The 25,184-nt window shown below is 41.1% G+C and overlaps 1 protein-coding gene across 1 annotated transcript; it reads left to right on the forward strand.

The window, feature by feature from the left end:
• Positions 1 to 233: 233 nt before the first annotated feature.
• Positions 234 to 24,638, forward strand: LOC139455355 (leucine-rich repeat-containing protein 43-like). Its single transcript, XM_071236913.1, has 15 exons — positions 234 to 408; positions 4,481 to 4,601; positions 5,111 to 5,304; positions 6,165 to 6,275; positions 8,105 to 8,235; positions 9,372 to 9,492; positions 9,742 to 9,859; positions 10,987 to 11,063; positions 11,912 to 12,085; positions 13,075 to 13,183; positions 15,894 to 16,129; positions 17,330 to 17,437; positions 19,131 to 19,346; positions 22,279 to 22,357; positions 22,570 to 24,638. Exons 1-15 carry the CDS (start codon positions 313 to 315, stop codon positions 22,782 to 22,784), a joined length of 2,106 nt encoding a protein of 701 aa, XP_071093014.1. The 5' UTR covers positions 234 to 312; the 3' UTR covers positions 22,785 to 24,638.
• The last annotated feature ends 546 nt before the right edge of the window (positions 24,639 to 25,184 follow it).

Genomic DNA, 25,184 nt, shown 5'->3' on the forward strand with positions numbered 1-25,184 from the left:
TTTCACTAAAAGTTACAATATTATTTATTTACGGAAAAAAAAAATATATGTATTACTTAATATTGATTGTACTAAGAATACATTTTGCTTTCACGGCAATTTGTAATGAAAACATTTTATCTTATGTTAAATGAAGGTCGACCAAGTGGTCGATATTTGAATATTGTTTACCATGTCAGAACAAAAAAATGAAATCCAAGTTTTTGATTTACCCTAACAGCGGAAGTCATCACACTTGGCGTCAAAATGGCCGCCTAGTTGTCACAACAGAAACAGGGAACATGTGAAGACGATACATTTAATATTTACGAAATGGCAGTAACTGATTCTTGTCCAGCTTTTTCAGCGTTTGAGAAACAATTGAAGACGCTTTGTCTCAGGGAATTTCCTTGTGGATTAGGCACATGGGTAAGGAAATTAGTGTTGAATCAATGTTAGACAGGTTTTCATTTTGGTTGTACATAGGTTCTCGTGATACAGACATTGGTCTTTAGTATTTTTGTTGTTGTCAGTTTTCCATTGATTTTTTATGTTATTTGTGTGCTGCAAATAATAATTTATCCATCCAATTGTTTCCATTCAACTATTGTCATATGTCAACAAAAGAGACCGCCTCTTTGGTCCAGCGGATAAAGCATCTGCATAGAAAGGTAAATAACTCGATTACTTGGCAGAGTCATACCAAAAGACGTTAAAAGATAGTAATTTGTGTTACCTTGCCTAGCTTTCTCATTAAGGTTATAAAACAAGGACTGATAGGCTTGGAACCAGTATACTGTGTCTGAGTGAGGTATCCATGTTAAAGTGCATCCTAAATTGTTGCATGGTATCTCAGTGAACCCAACTGACTACAAGCATATGCCTGGACTAGTACAAGCAGTCACACACATACATGCATGCATGTCGCTATAGAAGTGGGAATAATCTTGAAAGTGACATAAAACCCCTATTTTTACCTTGCCTCAACAACAGATATAATCTTAGCTGACCAATGAGACATGACACCTATGTGAAACATTTGAAACAATTTTGAGAAGCGAAAACAGGTTTAAGTAGCCTGAAAAACTATATATATTTTATGATATTACATTGTTACAAAGACATGTGACAGCTTCAGATGTATGGAATATTGATACTTTATATGGATATTGATGGATATTGACAGATACATTCCTCAAACAAGGTAACTGCCTGATATTATACATATAACTTTTGTTTGTAGTAAGTACATTATTTGAATTTTGTTTTCATTTGCTGTAGCAAGAACGCAGGCGGCCTCAACAGTGACTGATAAAATTTATCTGTACAAACAAAATGTTTGGCAAAAGCACTCAGATGTTCCATAGGGCTAAGATTATGGTTTTTATTTTTTTAAATTTATACAGTAAAAATAACTTGATATTGGAATATATTCTCTCAGCTACAATTCCTGCGATCTTTGCATAAAATTCTTTGAAGTTATATTATTGGGGATTATCTAACTGAATCACCAGTAGATTAGTAGAAAATGTGCTCTTCGCTCTTCGCTATTTTAGGCTTAGTTTTCGAGAAAATACACATGGTAATTGTTATTTCTGAATATAAAACAACGCCTAGCAAAGCGGAAAATACATGTCTAGTGCATAATGTGATGTTGACCGATAGCTTCACCCTTTCAGTTAGTGTGTATTAATGAACAACGAAACCACATGTCAGTTTGGCTGCAGCTCTTTATTGTGTATCCTTTGTTATGATGTACAGCTTCTCGTTCTTTGATCCTACAATAGGTGACACTTGACACTTCAAACAAGTCGACATTATAGTCCATAATAAGCAAATTTTGAATCTGCGAGGAAAAAGCCCATCTACATTTTAATACTTTCAAGCTTGGGAGTGTTGTTTCCCTTTAAGGATTTACTTTCTGAGCAATTCCCATCATACATCTGGGCCTGATGAGTAGATAATCAAGGGAAGCAACTGTTGTAGCACCTGTATCAGCAGCATTCCAGACATCATTCTAAAGAAACAATTACATGTACATGTATCTGAAATACTCTTTTTACTGACAATGATATTTTGCAAAGAATACACTCATATAAAAGCTGGCTATTTCTATTCCATTTTTATTCAAAACTAAGCAAATTGGCCTTTTTATGTAATCAGCCTGTTGTCATTTTCCACGTGGGGCAGTGTGGTAGCCTAGTAGTTAAAGCATTCGCTCATCATGCCGAAGACCCAGGTTCGATTCCCGACACCGGGGTAGAAACTAACATATTTAGTCCACTAGTCCTTTCAATGATAACATATAGCAAAACCCTTAAAAATGGCTAATTTCAACTTGTCCTTATGATAACTTAACTATTGGGCAGTTTGGGTAGGACTACAGGACTAGTGCCAATTTCTCACGCTCGACAAGAATACAATGTGTGAAGCCTATTTCTGGTGTCCTCCGCTGTGATGTTGTTGGAATATTGCTAAAAGCGGTGTAAAACCATACTCACTCACTCACTCACTCATTTTCCACGTTTGGGTACACAGCTACAGAGGTACACACCATGAGTTAAATCAAATTAGTGGATTTTGTAACATAAGTAGATTTTCTGTGAAAACTAATGGTCCTTCAAGATCTTCAAAAGTCTCACAAAGCCTCTGCTTTTAACTAAAATTTAAATATGGACACAACATGCTGTTTTGTTTGATGCGACATTTGGGCAGCACATGTCTATACATAGCTAAGAGTTAGCCAACCTGGATCTCACTGAAAGGGACTCATGTCATGAAACATTGCACTAAATAAGACAAAACAGATAACATTAAAAATCTACATTATTTTGTTATGGTAAACCATGCATTTGCCAGTGTTTATTAAATCTAATAGAACACACTGAATATAAAACGACAAACACATAGCATGTTCAGATTGTTATGTGTCAATTCCCAAATTGAAACAATATGTACGTAAATGAATTAAGTGTGAAACCAGTAAACAACCAACAAAAGGTATACAATCAACAATTGTATGACAAACTTAATTAGGTTTACAAATCAGTTACAGCAATTACAATGGCAGTACACAATAGAGTGGTAGTACAATATGACAATGAAAATGAGAATGAGGGTAATAATAATCACCTAGCCACAACAATGGTCAAGCTTCCAATTTCACCCAGAACACCAGGGTGAAAAGTGATCTTGACATGAAAGCTGGTCTTGATGTAACGTGAGATGAAATGTGAGATGAGACGGGCATGTGCCCACTTCACTTTTATAGTCTAACCCGCTTCCAGCGCTTTCCACACAGTGCTAGACCAGTCCAGTGTCACTAGAACATCACAGATTATTCCACATGTTTTTATAATGCTTGACATCCATCCATGCTATTCCCGAAGTAAACAGATAATTTGAGCATCTAAATATAATAACTTCCTCATCACTGCTTACATTAAATAGTACTACTCCTGACAACTAATCATTGTCCAAATACAATGCAATGAATTTCTACTGAATCTCAACAGAAACAATGTAATACAGTTGCAATCATTGTTTAACAATAAATTGCTCTGCCATATAACATGAACTATACTACTCAAAAGAAGTTAAAGAGCACCTATATTCTATATCACCTATGTTACTATACTAAATGGGGGCAAGGGTGGCCCAGTCGTCTTAGGCGTTGCATCCCTTGGGCATGCCAGAAACCTATGATTATGGGTTCAAATCCTGGTTCGCCCCGATTGTTTCTAGGTTTGTCAGCACCATACCCGTGCTCATGGGTTTCACCGAAGTAGTAAACGTCTGAGACCTGCACTTTGGGCTTTCCTCCCACATTAAGCTGACACGCCGCGATATAACTGGAATACTGTTAAAAGCGTCGTTAAACCCAACTCACTCACTCACTACTATAGTTAATCTGTTATGCCATGATAGATTGAGTACTATATGTAACATAGTAGATATATTGAAATATGTTCCTAGACTATTTTCGTTCCAGTCTTTGAACACTGCAATGGAGGATGGTTGACTAGGCTAGTGGTTAAAGCACTGGTGCACCCCATTGTGTTCCTGGAATATTGTTTAAAGCAGAGTAAAACTCTACTCGCTCACTCACAAATGAACAAATATACAAATACCGTATTCGACGTAATAAGCGCCCGGCTCCAATAAGCGCCCACTGCCATATTTGCTAATATATTGGCAAGTGAACAATCCCAATTAGCACCCCTTCCAACTGATCAATGTACACAAGACTTATTTATTTGTGTATAATACGCACGCGTGTGTTATATACACCCTTAATTATGGGCAATTAAATACAGGAAAAATATATCTGTCGTATATAAACAGTCAGGCCCTCAGCATAAACCATAAAAATTTATCTTTCAACTCTGTTTTTTCCATCAAAATAATATTCTAAAAAGAGCCCCCTATTTCTATTTTTGAGAGCGTCCTGGGCGCTTATTACGTCAAATACGGTATGTTCACATACTCAATTTGTTTACAGAGACGATCTCAACGCAAGACAGAATCATTGCCGAGGAAGAAAACTTTGCCTAAAAGAAGCGTGAACCCAGCATCTTTTTCCTCTGATAAAGTTGATTCCCAGTTTGCCATAACATTGAAAGGTAAGATGTTTTTTTTTTTATCAGAATTGTTTGAGATATATTGAAACCAGTGAAAAAGGGAAAGAGACAAAAATTGGTGCTTCAAAGGTTTACAACTTTTCAAGCATGTTGTGTTGATGGGTGGCCTCAGTGTATCAAACTTTGATGGTTCTAGTCTTTGAAAGGCATTTAGAAGTGATTTCCATAAGGAATGTTACTGCATCATCTCCATGTTGATGTCCCTTTGATGGTTCTGTCCCTTTTGGGATTTCCAAGGCACTAAAGTCTCCAAAGCTGTCACAAGAGTGCCTAAAATGAGGGTCACAAGGAATGTCAGGCTGATCATGTCTTCAAACCCAGAATGTATGGAACGTGCTAGCAAACACAGGTTTACCCAGGCCAGACTAGAATAATGAGCGGCGACTTTGTTAGATCTGGAATATTGCTACTCATCCCGTTCACTCACTCACTCACTCACTCACTCACTCACTCACTCACTCACTCACATTGTTCTGGAAATTGTTTGGCAGATTATGGCGCCAATCATGAGAAGATGGAGACTCTACAGGAATATGTTGGATCCAGATTCTCCCCATGGCACCTCGACTACAGCTGGTCGCAGGAAGCACGCGAACTCCGTGAGATCGCTGTCAAATCCCCATGGCTGATCGATGATAGCTTTGTTCTCAACTACTTCAAGACGCTTCGAATTGTAGACAAAAATGTGAGTGATGAATACATTAGCATTTTCAAATTAGTGTACATTTTGATTTATAAGCTGGATTTTAGTTGCTCAATGTGACCAACAGTAGTAATACTTTACAATACTATTCAGTATTCAAGTGTCATGTCACTGAGTTTTGCACGGATTTGTCCATTGTTTTGATGACTTATGCTGCAGCTGTAACAATGCATGGCAGTTCCATGACGTGCCAGATCAGTGAACATAACTTCATTCTTTGTTCATGACCACACAGATTAATGTGACCCCGTACTAATTAAAAATCACTGGGCCGATATCATTGGGCTGATGTCACTGTTTGGAATCTGCAGGGATGTAGACTTAACCTGAAGGAATAGCTGGAATAATGACAACATAAAAGGGCATCCCCTAAACATCCAGAAAATCTACTAGCCCTCAGGATAATAATAGTAATAAAATGATGATGATGATGATGATGATGATGATGATGATGATGATGACAACATAAAAGGGCATCCCCTAAACATCCAGAAAATCTACTAGCCCTCAGGATAATAATAGTAATAAAATGATGATGATGATGATGATGATGATGATGATGATGATGATGCAGCATACCTGGCAAGTCTAACTTTTCTCAGAAACAAAACTAGGTAGTACTGTATACATAATACCCTGCTCTGAAGTACTGATAAGCAGTTCTTGGGATCCAATGTTGCCGTCGCTTGCCAAGGCTTGAGATTTACAAGATGTCTACACCCAGGACAGGTAACCCTCAGTTCTTTGTAGCTTGTAGGTTATGCCTCACATTGGGATGATTGTAATACTCACAAATGTTTCTGATTAGATCATGTAGAATGATGCCCTATTTTCTTATTCAGGTCACAGAGGTAGATGAAGATTTGTTAAAGTTCAAGAATCTAGAAGAATTGACTTTAAGTGCAAATCATATCAAGAACATCGGCTCCAAGAACCTGCCAGAGTCCCTGAAGGTATGTTCTCTCTGTTTTTATAAGGGGGCATGGGTGGATCAGTCGTCTAAGGTGCCGTGATTCGCTGTGCAGAGTTGCGTCCCTTTGGCACGCCAGAAACCTATGATTGTGGGTTTGAATCCCGGTTCGCCCCAATTATGTTTCTAGGTTTGTCAGCACCATACCCTTGCTCGTGGGTTTTACCGAAGTGGTAAACGTCTAAGACCTGCATCACTTCAGGCTTTCCTCCCACATTAAGCTGACACGCCATGATATAACTGGAATACTGTTAATAGCAGCGTTAAATCCAACTCACTCACTGACTGTTTTTATAAATCTATAATTAGGTTGTTTGCTAAATATTTTCTTCTCAACATTCATGTTTATTCACACATGTTCAATAAATAATGGAAAAAGAACTCAAAGGGGACACTTATTTTAGTTTGTTATAACCGTAGTTCGTTATAAGCATATATACAGCATACATAAAGCAAATGCCCAGGGCCAAACAAAACAGTTCGTTATATCCGCAACGTTGTTGTAAGCGTGTTTGTTATAAACGTAGTTTACTGAATATATATTGACATGAATTGGGAATATTTTCTTTCAGATTAGGGAATTGTTAAAGACATATTAGCCTCTAAACAGCTCTTGATGAACTCTGGCATTAATACTCTTTGATGATAAGACAGGCAGCAATCATTGACAATATGTATGAACTGCAGTTGCAAAAATAAAATTTCAGAAAGCTTAACATTTATTGTTTACTATGTTTGATAAGTTGAAAATGTACATCAGACAGACAGAATATGAAATGGGAATAACCACCTGCACTTCACTGAATAAAGATGGGAATAATCCCTTGCACTTCACCGAATACAGATGGGAATAATCCCTTGCACTTCACTGAATATAGATGGGAATAATCACTTGCACTTCACTGATTAAAGATGGGAATAATCCCTTGCACTTCACTGAATATAGATGGGAATAATCCCTTGCACTTCACTGAATATAGATGGGAATAATCACTTGCACTTCACTGATTAAAGATGGGAATAATCCCTTGCACTTCACTGAATATAGATGGGAATAATCCCTTGCACTTCACTGAATATAGATGGGAATAATCACTCGCACTTCACTGATTAAAGATGGGAATAATCCCTTGCACTTCACTGAATATAGATGGGAATAATCCCTTGCACTTCACTGAATACAGATGGGAATAATCATTTGCACTTCATTGAATACAGATTGGAATAATCACTTGCACTTCATTGAATACAGATGGGAATAATCACTTGCACTTCACTGAATACAGATGGGAATAATCATTTGCACTTCACTGAATATAGATGGGAATAATCATTTGCACTTCATTGAATACAGATGGGAATAATCACTTGTACTTCACTGAATATAGATGGGAATAATCATTTGCACTTTATTGAATACAGATGGGAATAATCACTTGCACACCATTGAATATAGATGGGAATAATCACTGGCACTTCACTGAATATAGATGGGAATAATCACTTCCACTTCACAGAATACAGATGGGAATAATCACTTCCACTTCACAGAATATAGATGGGAATAATCACTTACACTTCACAGAATACAGATGGGAATAATCACTTCCACTTCACAGAATATAGATGGGAATAATCACTTGTACTTCATTGAATATAGTTCGGAATAATCTCTTGCACTTCACTGAATAAAGATGGCTTTTGGATAATTAGAAGGCAGCTGTTCCAGCTGTTCCTGTTGAATAGTGAAAGCTGTACTCAATATGTCTATCAACTATGTGTAATATTTCATTTCTGGACACTTGTCCCCAGGTGTTGGAGCTGTGTGCTAATGAAATCAGTGACATATCTGCACTGTGCATCAACCCCCCACTCCTGACTCACCTTGGACTGGGCCACAACAACATAGCCTTCATAGGGGACTACATCACTGGCGATTACTGGTATGTTTATAGGGGACTACATCACTGGCGATTACTGGTATGTTATACATCATTGGAGATTACTGGCATGTTAATAGGGGACTACATCACTGGCGATCACTGGTATGTTTATAGGGGACTACATCACTGGAGATTACTGGTATGTTTGTAGGGGACTACATCACTGGCGATTACTGATATGTTTATAGGGGACTGCATCACTGGCGATTACTTGTATGTTATACATCACTGGAGGTTACTTGTATGTTATACATCACTGGAGATTACTGGTATGTTATACATCACTGGAGGTTACTGGTATGTTATACATCACTGGAGGTTACTGGTATGTTATACATCACTGGAGGTTACTGGTATGTTATACATCACTGGAGGTTACTGGTATGTTATACATCACTGGAGATTACTTGTATGTTATACATCACTGGAGGTTACTGGTATGTTATACATCACTGGAGTTTACTGGTATGTTATACATCACTGGAGTTTACTGGTATGTTATACATCACAGGAGATTACTGGTATGTTTATACATCACTGGAGGTTACTGGTATGTTATACATCACTGGAGGTTACTGGTTTGTTATACATCACTGGAGATTACTGGTATGTTATACATCACTGGAGGTTACTGGTATGTTTATACATCACTGGAGGTTACTGGTATGTTATACATCACTGGAGATTACTGGTATGTTATACATCACTGGAGGTTACTGGTATGTTATACATCACTGGAGGTTACTGGTATGTTATACATCACAGGAGGTTACTGGTATGTTTATACATCACTGGAGGTTACTGGTATGTTATACATCACTGGAGGTTACTGGTATGTTATACATCACTGGAGATAACTGGTATGTTATACATCACTGGAGATTACTGGTATGTTATAGATCACTGGAGATTACTGGTATGTTATACATTACTGGAGATTACTGGTATGTTATACATCACTGGAGGTTACTGGTATGTTATACATCACTGGAGATTACTGGTATGTTATACATTACTGGAGATTACTGGTATGTTATACATCACTGGAGATTACTGGTATGTTTGTTGTCTGTTGTTTCTGTACACAAATAATTCCAGTTGTTGTAAACATTATGTTGCATGATTTTGTCTTGCAGGCCATGTCTTCTGTCGCTGGACCTCAGTCACAATGACCTCAGTGACCTGTTAGATGTTGTTCGGAAACTAGGCACACTGCCCAAGCTCCGCAACCTCATATTACAAGGCAACCCACTGTCGGTGAGCAGCCATTTGTCTGAGTTTCTTTGTTTCCCATATTGTCCAACTTTGCACTTTTTCTCATCAGTGAAATAATTTAAACAGACGAAACAAGACTGTTGTCGAAATCATTTGCGTCATTTGCGACTAAATCAAGTAAAACATTCTGTAGATGAAGAAAATAATTTACCGCCAGTTTGTAACATATTTCATGAACCCTCAGGGTTGAATAGATATGTTTGGTGAACAAAGAATTTTACTTGATTTCAGTTGATACCTGGTTACCGTGGTTACACAATTGACTCGCTGAGGAAGTTGAGCATCTTGGATGATATCAGGATATCAGCAGATGAGAAGCATCATTTCAAGGGGTTGGCGAGACGGAGAGGTGAGACACTTTGCATCTTTCTTCTCAATGTTGTGAACCCTGGGGGGAGGACGGGTTAGAATTGGTCCACAACAACCTTGAGTGGAGGTCAGAGGTGACAAGCTGCACATGTTGATAGTAAGAGTCCAGTGGGGATGTTTTGGGAGGGTGTGTGGTGTGTCATGGGTTGGTGTGTGGTGTGTCATGGGGTGGAGTGTGGTGTGTCATGGGGTGGTGTGTGGTGTGTCATGGTGTGGTGTGTCATGGGGTGGTGTGTGGTGTGTCATGGGGTGGTGTGTCATGGGGTGGTGTGTGGTGTGTCATGGGGTGGTGTGTCATGGGGTGGTGTGTGGAGTGTGGTGTGTCATGGGGTGGAGTGTGGTGTGTCATGGGAGTGTGTGTGATGTGTCATTGGGTGGTGTGTGGTGTGTTATGGGAGGGTGTGTGGTGTGCCATTGTGCAGTGTGTGGGGTGTCATGGGGTGGTGTGTGGTGTGTCATGGGGTGGTGTGTGGTGTGTCATGGGGTGGAGTGTGGTGTGTCATGGGGTGGTGTGTGGTGTGTCATGGGTTGGAGTGTGGTGTGTCATGGGGTGGTGTGTCATGGGGTGGTGTGTGGAGTGTGGTGTGTCATGGGGTGGTGTGTGGTGTGTCATGGGTTGGAGTGTGGTGTGTCATGGGGTGGTGTGTGGAGTGTGGTGTGTCATGGGGTGATGTGTGGTGTGTCATGGGGTGGTGTGTGGTGTGTCATGGGGTGGTGTGTGGTGTGTCATGGGGTGGAGTGTGGTGTGTCATGGGGTGGTGTGTGGTGTGTCAGGGGGTGGTGTGTGGTGTGTCATGGGGTGGTGTCCACGACCACACCCTTGCAACACTCATATTCACACCTACGCCCACACCTACGCCTCCGCCCATGTCCACGCCCATACCCATGTCCACACTCAAGCCCATGTCCATGCCAGCACCCTCGCCTATGCCCACGCCCTTGTCCATGCCTACGCCCATGCCCTTGTCCACGCCCACACCTACTATCACACCCATCCCAGGGTGAGATGGATCAGGTGAGGTTCTTCCTATGTGTAGCTGACCTGTTATAGTGTCCGAGTGTCCGAGTGTGGTCGATGGGGAGTTTATGTGTTCTGTATTATTTCAGAGTATGTACTGGATGAAGCTAAGGTAACCATAGAAGTGTCCCAGATGACCGGTCTACCTGTACCTGAAGAACTTAAGGTGAGTTTGGTGGGGTGGGGGTGGGAATGGGTCAGAGGAAAACAGGGAGGATCAAAACCAAAAAATACCCATATTTGGGAAGGGTCATGAAACCCATCTACAAGCCAAGGGGAAGGTCTTAAAAATATGATAAGCATTAGGGATGGGTAATTATTTTCAGTACTTTAGTGCATGCATCAAACTCCTCTGACAAAACCACCCCAAACACACCACACACACACCTACACATACGTACCCCCCCCCCCCCCCCCCACACACACACACACACACCTACACCCCCCCCACACACACACACACCATACACACACCTACACACACACCCACTCACACCTACACACACCTACACACACACTCAATCAATGACCAGTCCTAATTTTGGACAGAATACCCTCTTCTGTAGGTGGGTGAGTTGGGTTTAACGCCGCTGTTAACAGTATTCCAGTTATATCGCGGCGTGTCAGCTTCATGTGGGAGGAAAGCCCGAAGTGATGCAGGTCTCAGACGTTTACCACTTCGGTGAAACCCACGAGTACGGGTATGGTGCTGACAAACCTAGAAACATAATCAGGGCGAACCGGGATTCGAACCCACAATCATAGGTTTCTGGCGTGCCCAAGGGACGCAACTCTGCACAGCGAATCGCGGCGCCTTAGACGACTGGGCCACCCGTGCCCCCCCCCCCTCTTCTGTAAATGAAATATATGCATTGAAAGATCTAGAACATTTTCTGGCTCTAGATACCGTTTTACAGGTAATCAGATTCCTGCACACACTGCAATCACACTGCAATCACACTCAAAGCCGAAAATACTGAATGTTGTCTCCTACGGGTGTAACGTGTGTTGCAGAACCCAGAGGAGCAGCCTGAGTTCCCCATCATAGAGAGGAAGTACTACGTGGAGTTCATGTTCCTGGAGGATTCTGGCGCCAAGGCAGAGGTGTTGCATGTCCCAGACGATGTCACCGAGTTGCCCCTCCTGCCAGGGACAGATGGGCGTCACCTTGGAGCTTCCCCTGACTTGGTGAGTTGTGGGTCAGATCAAACAGGTTGTTGTAATACCCGAATCATGTTCCGATCCTACCGCCACCCGTGGCTATTATGAGTAATGTCCCTTCTATGCCCCCTCCTATTGACCAATCAGATTCTACCTCTCATATCACTTGTTTTGCTTCAAACAAAATTGCGGTGCTCAGTTAAGATGATCTGATAGATAATCAAGAATTTTTTAAAAATAAAACAGGTCCTACCTCGCACAGTGCATCAAATCACGTGAGCACCTTGATTTAAAAACATGAAAAGATTTGGAAAATATCTGCCTACCCCAGTTGACGGTACACATGCTTTGCAAATCCTGCAGTCAACTGCACACTTGAAATCCATTTTATTTACGAACCGGATGTCGATTTAGCTACACGCTTTTTATTGGACTATGCTCAGACTTGTTTGTTCAGCCAAAATATAACTCGATAATTCCAGCCTAGTTCGACAAGGGTTTAACTGGATTTTAATAGTCACTTAACTCCCTTGCCTTGGCAAGATGTACCCGGATTGGCCACAAACGAATACAGGTGGCTCTGTATGAAATATTAACTGATTATTAACAACAAACTCCATCCATTTGGTGTTTATTTAAAATGTATCATATTTCCTCAATTAAATGCTGAGCCTCAAATAAACGTCAGGGCCTCGTTTAAACGCACAGGTAGTTTTCATGCACAGAATTCTCCCCATTATTATCTTTTCGATTAAAAGCTGGCAGTAATGAGTGTCTGAAAGAAATATATGCCCTGGCGTTTAATAGAGGAAATATGGTAACAAGCAAATAGTTTGGAAAACTTTCAAATCATGGTCAAAATCTCAAATTTTGATGTATACAGACGTTAACTTTAAACATTGTTCAATTAGTTTATTCATATTAAAATAAATGTCTTTGTGTAACGTTTAGCTCATTGTACAGAAAAGAGATTTTGAAGTCAATTTGTTGCAACTTGTTCTTTCCTTGTGGACCAGTCTGACCTTGGTGTTGGGTCACAAGGTGATAGGTCAAACTTCAGCCAGCAGGAGAAGAGTGTCTGCTTCACCAGTAAACCTGAACTTGAGACAGTGCAAGAACTGACAGGTAACCATAGCAACATCATATCATTAGGAGACCTGAGAATTTGATTGAGCTGTCCTGTATTCAATAACCTTAAATATCTCTGCACTTTGACATGTACCATATTCGACGTAATAAGCGCCAAGGGAAATAGGGGGCTCTTATTAGAATATTAGAATATTATTTTGGTGAAAAAAACAAGTTAAAAGAGTTAAAAGATAAATTTCGTGGTTTATGCTGACAGCCTGAAATGTTTATATACAACAGATATATTTTTCCAGAATTTATTTGCCCATAATTAAGGGTGCATATAACACATGAGTGTGTATTATACGTGAATAAATAAGTCTTGTGTACATTGATCAATTGGAAGGGGTGCTTATTGGGTTTGTTCACTAGCCAATATATTAGCAAATATCGCTGTGGGCGCTGATTAGAGCGGGGCTCTTATTACGTCGAATACAGTAATTCTTTTTCCATGAGTTTTATTATGGTTTTCACTTTCTCATAAAATTCTCTTTTTTTGCATTTTGCACATGTAGAGAAAGAGTATATTTAAAGCTAAAACTGTATGGGTTTGACGAAATGTCTAGATGCGAAAACAGGAAATGCATGATGTGTTTTGTTTCACTGTAAAACAAAAGCAAAGAGATATGTAACTCCTTTAACTAGAGACCCACGAAGATCAGGGGTGCAAAAGGTCTTCAGCAATCCATACTTGCCGTAAAAGGCGACTATGCTTGTCGTAAGAGGCGACTAACGGGATCGGGTGGTCAGGCTTGCTGACATGGTTGAAGCATGTCATCGATCCCTATTGCGTGGATCAATGCTCATGATATCAGTCACTGGATTGTCTGGTCCAGGCACGATTATTTACAGACTGCCGTCAAATAGCTGTAATATTACTGAGTGCGGCGTTAAACAACCAACCAACCAACCTTTAACTAGAAATGATTAGCCGAGAATCATAAATATTGTCTCTTACTGAAAAAAATGTATTATGCTCGCCATGCACAACATGATATTTACAACACAGAGACATGCTTGAGTTATAATCTCATTATCATAAATGTCATTATTCAATGATCAGTGGTTTAGGCATACTTACATTCACTAAAATACTTTAAAACCAGAGTAGGAATACAATGTCTGAATGAACAGGCACATTTATTAAGTAGTGCCGAAAATGATTTCGGCCATGTTTGTTACTAGGGCTAGGACAAGTCCAAATTTACTACCCGGGTACCCACCCACCTATTGCCCGACCCTACCCGGGTACCCGCTGTAGGTCACAAGAGATAGGTACAAAATGTCCGATTGGGAATAGTTTGACTGCAGCCCTGGACAAAATGTATTTAGAGACCGTATAAAACAATCTGGTCATGCATACACTGAAGTTGACTGAAGTTTTATCTTTATTCAAACATCTGGTCTGGGTGCATACTCGGAAAGAAATGCCAACATTAGTGACTAGTGGTGTAATGATATAGTTCAAGATCATTTTGACCATTAAACAATATATCACATGACCAACCACGGGTCCGGGTAGTTCTGTGGGTACCCGGGTCCTTCTCAGTACCCACCCAACCCATGTACCCGAGTTACCCGTCCCAGCCCTATTTGTTACATAAGCACTCCCACATCGGTAAAAGTCTACCTTAACTTTTGGGGAATGTTAGGAAATATATTTTTGAGAAAGTAGGTATCCAGTTGGTGATTAGTAAAGGCTGCATATAATTAAGAAAATAATGGAATATATTATTCCTGATAAATAAAATAGTTTCAGATACAATAGTTGCCGATCCTTGCATTAAAAATCCTATAAAGTTATATCATTGGGTGTGTCTTGACTGACTCACCGGTCGATTCCAAGAAAACGTGTGTACAGCTGATTGCTGTTTCCGGCTTAGTTTACGAGAAAATACACAAGGTAATCTTAATACCTAGATATAAAACAATGCCTAGCAGAACAATAAATACTATTTAAACGGTAAATAAACATGTCTGGTGATTTTTTATCTCAAATTTCGAATTTGTACTGACGAAGTTTCTCAGCACCTGTTCGTTTGCCGGACTTCGCTGAAAGGGTACGGTGTAAATTTTTTCTGCGCATGATATTCAAATTTTTTTTTTTCCAAAATATTGAACCCTCTGGAGGGGGGTGCGCATTATACATGGGTGCGCACTATACTCAAGAAAATACGGTAGAGCTCAAGGGTCTCTGAGATCTTCAAACAGCTTACTGCAGTCGTATCTCCCCAACAAGTGATAAGATCGTGGGTAAAGAGTATCAAGGAGAGTGTTAAGCTTGTGCCACCAAGTGGATAGGTGATTTCATTGCATATTTAGTGATATTATTGATAGTACTATCTTTTATATACTACTCAAAAGAAGTTAAGCACCTCTAAATTCTTTCATATCGGCGGATCATATGTTATCGGATGGACATGTTTATCGCGAGTACTCCCGCTATAATGAGGGTTGTGGCATCACACAGACATACTAAATACTCAGATGGCAGCTTAATTTTAAGATAAAGTTGTCTTTTATGAGGGAGTGCGATGTTTCACCGTTGTTCTTGCGATTAGCGAGAAAACTACAAATGTTTCTTAAGTGTCCGTAAACCCATAACACGAGGATACTATAGTTAATTTGTGATGGTATATGAAAGAACTGGGTGATTCTTAACTTCTTTTGAGTAGTATAACAAATAACCATCTCTTCCCCGGCGCAGCGATGCCTTTTTCGGTACTTGGGGGAGAGTCTCTGGCCGATGACTTCATGGAGGAGGAACTGGCCCACATCCAGCCGCTCCAGCGCCAGATGAGACTCAGTCCACTGAGATCACCAGGCCAGGTTTGGGCCGAGGAGATGGAGATGAACTGGTCCAGCACACAGGTCAGGGATGACCTGCACAATCTGCGGGACTTCTTCACCCAGGGCATGAAGTTCTCGGTGGTGGAGCAAATGGTCAGTGTACACAACGCTGTCTGGAGTCTCCCTAGGATACTTTTTGTGTAGACAGTCCAGAGATTATTTCAGGATTTTAAAAAAGTGCCCTTGGCAGGCACATTGGGAAATTGTTATTTTGTTCAAAAGTGGGATTGTTTATGCAATACTAGGCTTTATGAAGGCTTCTTCTGCAAGTGAGTGTTGTTTTATGCCACTTTTAGCAATATTCCTGCAATATTACGGCTCGGGACACCAGAAATGGGCTTCACACATGGTACCCATGTGGGGAATCGAACCTGGGTCTTCGGCATGATGAGCGAACACTTTAACCACTAGGCTACTCTAATGTCCCCACTTCCTCTGTAATGATCAGTGAAACACTAGTCACCTGTCAAAGCCATAACATTGGTTAGAAACATAACAGCATGAATTGGGAAATATTTAATTCCAATGTGGGAACTTTTACATCTGCTGCAGACTTGGAGCTGAATATCTGCCTCTAAGCAGACCTAGATCTGCAGACTTGGAGCTGAATATCAGCCTCTATCAGATCTATAAGCAGATCTAGATACATCCCTGTAATCCCCCCCCGACCTATTAATTTAGGCAAATATGCCAAGAGGGAGGTTGCAAAATAAGAGCTAATCAAATGTTGATTTCATTTTAAATCCTTAAAATCTTACCTGGAGAATAAAATCTGGTGGTGGGGGAAATTGTAGTGCAACCATGGAGTTGAGTGTTATTGTCATCAAATGATAAATCACATGACTAATGGCGGGTCCGGGTAGTCCTGTGGGTACGTGGGTCCTACTCAGTACCCAACCGACCCAAGTACCCAAGTGACCCCTCCCAGCCTTTGTTGTTACTGCCCAAATTGTTAGGGGGTGAGTAATACCGTAAATCTTGAAATTAACGTGAGCGTGAATTAAATTTGAAAAATGCGAGTGGTCTTTGCTCGCACTAACTAACTTCGCATTTAAGGTAAGGATATGTATCATTCCACAGGGCATTGTGGGGGAAGTCGCATTGATATTGAGTCACATTTTTGGCTAGGGGTCAGCAGTCGTATTAATTTGGAGATGCTTAATTTCAAGATTTACGGTAACTATTGCAGGGCTAGTAAAGTGTGATGAGGGCTGGTAACATTTTTGTTTACTAGCCCTCCTGGCTGGTGAGTTTTCAGAATTGTTTTATTGACTGAAGCCATGTTGACTGCAGGTGCAGTGCTTCCCCCTGGAGGAGGAGGATGTGGACCGGGCAAGTGTGGCGGGGTCAGTGAAGAAGGGCAAGGACGACAAAAATGCCAAGGGAGATAAGAAGGGCAAGGTGAGCTATACCTTCCTGTCTGTCTTGAATATCCCGATGTCGTGAGTGAGTTAGTGAGTGAGTTGGGTTTTACTCCGCTTTTAAGCAATATTCCAGCAATACCATCGGGTTTGTCTTGAATATCCTCTTGTCGTTGATGAGTAAGTGAGTTGGGTTTTACTCCACTTTTTAGCAATATTCCAGCAATACCATCGGGTCTGTCTTGAATATCCTCTTGTCGTTGATGAGTGAGTGAGTTGGGTTTTACTCTGCTTTTAGCAATATTCAGCCATATCTATCTTCAGTATCCACCACTTGTAGCAATATTCCAGAAGTATCATCATATCTGACTTCAATATCCTCATGTTGTGAGTGAGTGAGTGAGTGAGTATGACTTTATGCTGCTATCAGCAATATTCCAGCAATATCACGGCAGGGCACACAAGAACCTGTGTAGTACCAGGGCCATACTTAACTCAGTGGGGGGTGGGTGGGAGGTGCAACCCTGCATCAAAGTCGCGAACATCAAGGACTGAGTTTACTAGGACTGGAGGGAGGTTTTTAGGAGGTAATGTACCTAAGTGATTATGTAACGGATCATCAGGTTAGTTTCTTCATGACGCTTTATATGTTGTGTAGTAGCTGTGCATGCAAGATGTTTCCTTATAGCCTACTTAAAGTTTGTTGTTGAATGCTTGTTTACTGAGCTCAGCAATAATCCAGCTATATGACAGCAGCCTGTCCTTTATTGGACCAGGACAACACAATCTGGTGATTGATATCATGAGCAATCTCACACGCTGTACAATGACATGTAGTTAACCAGGTCACCTAATCTGACCACCCAATCCATTTAGCCTCCTTCTTACCATCATCTGTTGCTGGGGACCTCTACTCACCCGGAATCCCCATAGGGAGGGGGCACGGGTGGCCCAGCGATCCGCTATGCAGAGTTGCGTCCCTTGGGCACGCCAGAAACCTATGATTGTGGGTTCGATTCCCGGTTCGCCCTGATTATGTCTCTAGGTTTGTCAGCACCATACCCGTGCTTGTGGGTTTCACCGAAGTGGTAAACGAATGAGACCTGAATCACTTTGGGCTTTCCTCTCACATTAAGCTGACACACCGCGATATGACTGGAGTACTGTCTTAAACCCGACTCACTCACTTACACTGGGAAGTTAATGGCCTATCATTTTCCCCAAAACATGATGAGGCATCAATGGCAAACTACTCATTTGAGGGGAAAAAAAGAATAGAGGGAATTGAACCGACAGTTGTTTGTTTTTAGTTTGTTGTTTACTGCCGCACTCAGCAATATTCTAGCCATATGACGGTGGTCGGAAAATAATCGAGTCTTGACCAGACAATGCAGTGATTGATATCATGAGCATCAATCCACACAATTGGAATATGATGACATGCATCAACCAAGTTAAGCGAGCCTGACCACCCAATCCCATTAGTTGCCTCTTACGACAAGCATGTGAAGACCTATTCTAACCCGGATCTTCATGGGTTGAACCGACAGTTGATATGTTAATCAGTGGTACATCTAGTATTTCATCACTAAATTCATGTAAATCACTGTACGCTATACAATTTAGTCTTGAATATGTTTGGGTTTTTAAAAAATGCAACACCAAAAATTATTCTCAAATTTATGGGATTGTCCTATATAACTGAATACGATCATTTCTCTTTGATTTTTCAGCCTGAGCCCAAGAAAGAGGACAAAAAGAAGAAGAAGAAAGAGCCAGAGGTTGAGTTGCGGCGGACAGAGCCCCAGCTGACCACTCTGGCCACGTTCCACGTCCACTTGGACGACTTCCTGGAGGGGGACTTCGAGGTGGTGTCAGTGTTCTCGCAGGGGGGCGTGGAAACGGCAGCATCAACAGTCTGCACAGAATCCCCCGAACTTGGCAGAAAGGTCAGCACCAACTCTTCAGTCTTCTGTAGACTTAATCCAACATTTTGAATGAGTGAGTGAGTGATTGTGGTTTTACGAGGCTTTTAGCAATATTCCAGCAATATCACGTCGGGGGACACCAGAAATGGGCTTCACCCATTGTACCCATGTCGGGAATCGAACCCGGGTCTTCGGCGTGACGAGCGAATGCTTTAACCACTAGGCTACCCAACCGCCCCTCCAACATTTGATGTCAGGTGGCCCAGTGGATAGTGTGTTTGATGGTTGTTCAGGAGACTGGGTTTCATTCCCATCCCTGATGGTGTATATACATCATTACTAGGGCTGGGACGGGTAACTCGGGTACTCGGGTCGGGTGGGTCCTGAGTAGGACCCGGGTACCCACAGGACTACCTGGACCCGTGATTAGTCACGTGATATATATTGTTTAATGACAAAAATTATCTAAAACTCTATGGTTACACTACAAGTCACTAATATTCCCATTTCTTTCTGACAATGCACCCATTCCTTCTTAATTTTATATGTTTGAATAAAGATAAAACTTCATGCATTAAACTTCAGTGTATGCATGAGCGGATCCTTTTACACATGTATCTATATACATTTTGCCAGGGTTACTGTCAAACTTTTCCAAATTGGACAGTTTGTACCTATCTCTAAATATCTACAACAGGTACCCGGGTAGGGTCGGGTAATAGGGTGATGGGTACCTGGGTAGTAAATTTCGACCCGTCCCAGCCCTATTCATAACAGCCTTATGGTAACTTGACAGAGTGGATTTTTGCTTCTGCCATCTACCAGTGGTGTGCTTGACCCAGACTTGGTTACTGACTTGCCCAGTCACTGAAAGAGGGAGTATGCCTGAGCTTAGTGGCAATCCTCGAAGGTGTTGTTCTAATTCTGCTATCTTAAAGTTGATGAAGTAGATGAATCTCGCAGTTAATTATCACTGTAGTTACACTGAGAAAGTGTTTCAATTTCACATATGATGCTATTTAGGTCCAGTCCTATTTGATCTTTCACTTCGATACGATACCGCTCTGCATGCAGTCTCATTAAAATCAGATCTTAGTTCTCGCTACTGCTAAACAAAGATCTGAAGACATCCCATTAGGGGTCACGTCAGAACGACCTTTCATCCGACCAATCAGAGCGTCGCTTACCAGATCATGAAAGTGACAGTTGGAATGTGATTTATAATCATGCAACTTAAAAAAATTTAACACGAGGCATTCAGACCAATAGTTACGGGTTTAACGACTGAATCCATACAATCTAGACCATCTATTAGCCATTCCAGAATGTTCTTTTGTTCAGGTTTCAAATTTTAATCAAGAATTTGTCAAAATATGTTTCGAAGCGTAGTCGCCAATTTGAAATTAGTGCCGTAAAGCACGAGAAAGCTGCCTTCTGATTGGTCAATCCATTGGTTGGTCAAAGTTCGCACAAGGTTGGTCTGACGTGACCCGTTATGGGATGTCCTCAGATCTTTGTATAGGAGTAGCGAGAACTGAGGTCTGATTTTAATGAGACTGCTCTGCATGAAGACTTTAGGACACCTCCAAAGGAGGTCATGTCAGGCGAATTTTGAAATCAGCCAATCATCATCCATGCTTCTAAATTCTTGGTATGAATGAGTGACGCATTCAGAAAAACTCTACAATGATTATATTCAATGAAATCAATGAAAATCAAGCTGCGCTGTGAAGCTGTTGTGGGTTGTTTATAAACCTGCCTATTCTGAGTGCCATAGCATCTACATCAAAATAGAGGGTAAAGACGGCATTCTGGCAGCACAGTAATGAAGCTGAATTGTTTTAGAAATGTGAAATCTGACTGACTCAAGAACTCTTACATCCTCCACCTGACGTAACCTTCATTTGAGGTCAGGGGCGGTATTCATAAACATTCTTAGAATTTTCTTAAGAATACTCTTAACTCGCTAAGAAAATTCTTAGATTTAAGAGTAACTTTTGGTACTTCTAAGAATTTTCTCAGACTTAAGACCTCTTTAGCACTCTAAGAATGTCTATGAATACCGCCCCATATCTTCATGCAGACAGGGATGGTATCTGAGTAAAAGACCTGATTGTAACTAAGTCTAGATCTAGACTGGAAGTGGGCAACAGAGTGTGGAGCAGAGTCTCCCTTTAAGTGCCGCGCAATGGTCAGATAGGCTACTACCTGTGTTACTATTTCAGCCAGGGTACTTTCAAGTATACAGAAAATAGGGCTGGGACGAGTACAAATTTACTACCCGGGTACCCAGCCACCTATTACCCGACCCTACCCGGGTACCCGCTGTAGGTCTCAAGAAATACGTAAAATATGTCCGATTGGGAATGGTTTGACTATACACCTGTCAAAATAAATTTAGATACATGTATGAACCAATCTGGTCATGCATACACTGAAGTTGACTGATGTTTTATCATTATGCAAACATATAAAGTCAGAAGGAACGTGCGCAAAGTCAGAAAGAAATGTGAACATTTATCACTTATAGTGTAACCACAGAGTTCTAGATAATTTTTCCCATTACACAATATAATCACGTGATTAACCACGGGTCTGGGTAGTCCTGTGGGAACCTGGGTCCTACTCAGTACCCACCCGACCCGGGTACCCGGGTTAATGTCCCAGCCCTAACAGAAAGGTACCTGGGGTAGATTTGTGTTGCGCCCAATACAACTACAACCCTTGCCACAGTGAGATTGAGGGGCGGTCAGGTAGCCTAGGGGTTAAAGCGTTCGCTCGTCACGCCGAAGACCCAGGTTCGATCCTGACATGGATACAATATGTGAAGCTCATTACTGGTGTCCCCCGCCGTGATATTGCTGAATATTGCTAAAAGCGGCGTAAAACCATACTCACTCACTCACAGTGAGATTGCAGCAAAAAATAACATTTGCTCCTTCACTTCCTACAGGAGGGTAAGAAGGACAAGGATCTGAAAGACAAGAAGGCCACAAAGTTGCCCTCAGCCAACAAGAAGGACAAAGGAAAAGGTAGGCTACCGGGGATAATCCCATGGCCAGTAATATCTTGCTTGGACGAGTTATAGTAACGGAATAGTAAAAGTCATTGTTTCTATCCTGTTTGGTTATAAAGATCACTGTTTCAGTAATAAAGATATTAAAAGTTAACTTATAGCTTCTAATGTTACAGTTATCCATGTAAAATATTGCTTGTGCTCATTCAGTTACCTCCCTTTCTAAAGATGCAGGGAAAGCAGGGGGCAAGGTCAAGGACGCCGATAAGAAAGATGGAAGCAAGAAGGGCAAGGCTACAGCTCCCACCCCAACAGTAGAGGAGGGAGAGGATGTCCCCCCTCCCCCCCTAGAGGTGCATGTGTCGGTGAGGCTGCACCACTGGAAGACGGCCATGGACTCCCTGAAGGAGGAGGAGGATCAGAAAGACAAGGAACAGGACTAGAGCAACATGGCCGACATCTCCAGGCTCAAATTGTATAACTTTATCTTTTGTACAAACTGATTAAATTTTGAAGGTTCCACTGAAGATATGTTGTCAAGTGGGCAAATGAAAGCCTTGAGAGAAGTATGGTGATTATTTTTTTACAAATATTTTTTTGCCATTAACTTTTGGAAAAACCTACCATGGGTTTGTACAATGTTGTAGGCTTCAATTGTCTGGTTACCAGTGGTAATGTTTGAAGCAGAAGATGCCTTAATGTGTGCCTTTGTGTATAATTGTATAAATATTAACAGGCAGAGGTTTTTTTATGCACAATATTGCACCGCCAATGACTCTGTATCTGTTTGGGGGCGGTCGGGTAGCCTAGTGGTTAAAGCGTTCGCTTGTCACGCCAAAGACCCGGGTTTCGATTCCCGACATGGGTACAATGTGTGAAGCCCATTTCTGGTGTCCCCCGCCGTGATATTGCTGGAATATTGCTAAAAGCGGCGTAAAACCATACTCACTCACTCACTGTATCTGTTGGAGTATACTACTCAACTTTTGACAGGGATAATCATGAATGTCAGATATAAACACTTCACATATTATGAGAATGGTGTCTGTGTATCATAGAAAGTAAGATATTTCCTTATCAAAAGTGGAGTAGTGTATTTTCTACAGATAGAATTTATACCTGTAACATGTTAATATTATTTTGAAAAGCGTTTTGTAAATATCTGTGTACATCAACTTAATCATGTATATATATACACTGTACATGTATGTGAATATGCAGTGGTAGTGAATGTTATGAATTGTACAGACCTATGCATATTTTGACAAAGTGACATATCCTGTGACATCATTGTCAGCATTGACATTGTGCTGAATCATGTGCAGAAGATGTTGATCAGTTGTAGGGCTGGGACGAGTCCGAATTTACTTCCTGGGTACCCACCCCCCTATTACCCGACCTACCCAGGTACCCACTGTAGGTCTCAAGAGATAGGTACAAAATGTCCGATTGGGCGTTTTTTTGCCCTGGCAAAACATATTTAGATACATGTATTCAACAATCTGGTCATGCATACACTGAAGTTGACTCAAGTTATATCTTTAGTCAAAGATTTGAAAAGTCAGAAGGAATGGGTGCATAGTCAGAAAGAAATGCAAACATTAGTGACTTGTAGTGTAACCATAGAGCTCTAGAAACTTTGAGTCATTAAACTAACCATGGTTCCGGGTAGTCCTGTGGGTACCCAGGTCCTACTCAGTACCCACCCGACCCAGGTACCCGAGTTACCCGTCCCAGCCCTAATCAGTTGTGTCATATTTTTGTGTTTTTATGGAAATAGATCTAAAATATTTCAGGACAAGTATTAACTGGGTTCATCAGATGTCCTACCCTTCCATACAGATGACATGCAGCATTGTAAATGATAATTGTCTTAAAGGCACCACTTTGAAATCATGTATCCTTGAGCTTGACTAACAGTGATGGTCACAGAACCAGCCAGTTTAACACAGCACATGATTCTTGAGACACAATTTCAGGTTAATCTTACTATCAATTTCAGCAATTGTTCCACAAGGATTTTATTATTTACTTAAATAGGTGCCTGTGGGTTTTCTAATAGAAACTTTTAATGTCATGGTTTAATTTGGATAAAGTGGACTAGGTTAAAACCTCAGATTTTGAATATGACTTTACCAAACCCTGACACTTAAGGAAGTTTATGCCAAAATGTGAACACTTATTTCCTTTGTATGTTATAAGTGATGATTATTGAATGTATATATTTGTGAGAAACAATTTATGAATACTGAGCTGTGATGTCTTGTTTTGATGAATATGAAGATATTACAAATAAAACTTGCAATAACCCATTCCGGGTTTTATGGTTAATAGAGTGTGTTGACTGTCAGCTATAAATGAGGATCATCAAGATTACTGGTATGTAAACATGTGAAAGGCTGATGCTGGCATGTTTGCACTGCAGGACGATTCCATCAACACAGTTCCCACTCGGCTCTGCAGCATACTGTACTGCATCAGACCCGTGTGATATCCGAGTTAGAATATGTTCCCTAGCAACCTATGCTGGTTGTAAGAGGTGGCCAAATGGATCAGACTGCCTCCGTGGTCTAGTGGTAGAGCGTCCGCCCGGAGAGCGTAAGGTCCAGGGTTCGATCCCTGACTGCGTCATACCAAAAGACGTTAAAAGATGGTACTTGTTGTTACCCTGTCTGGCGCTCGGCATTAAGGGACTAAAACAAGGACTGGTCAGCTCGGAGTCAGTATAATGTGTCTGAGTGGGGTATTCATGTTAAACTGCGGCATGGTATCTCAGTGGGCTAGCACTATAAATCGACATCAGTCCGGTCTAGTACAAGCAGCCACACACACACACACACACA

This window comes from Haliotis cracherodii, unplaced genomic scaffold (assembly GCF_022045235.1).
Source record: "Haliotis cracherodii isolate W230 unplaced genomic scaffold, xgHalCrac1.p SCAF_11, whole genome shotgun sequence".
NCBI lineage: Eukaryota > Metazoa > Mollusca > Gastropoda > Lepetellida > Haliotidae > Haliotis > Haliotis cracherodii.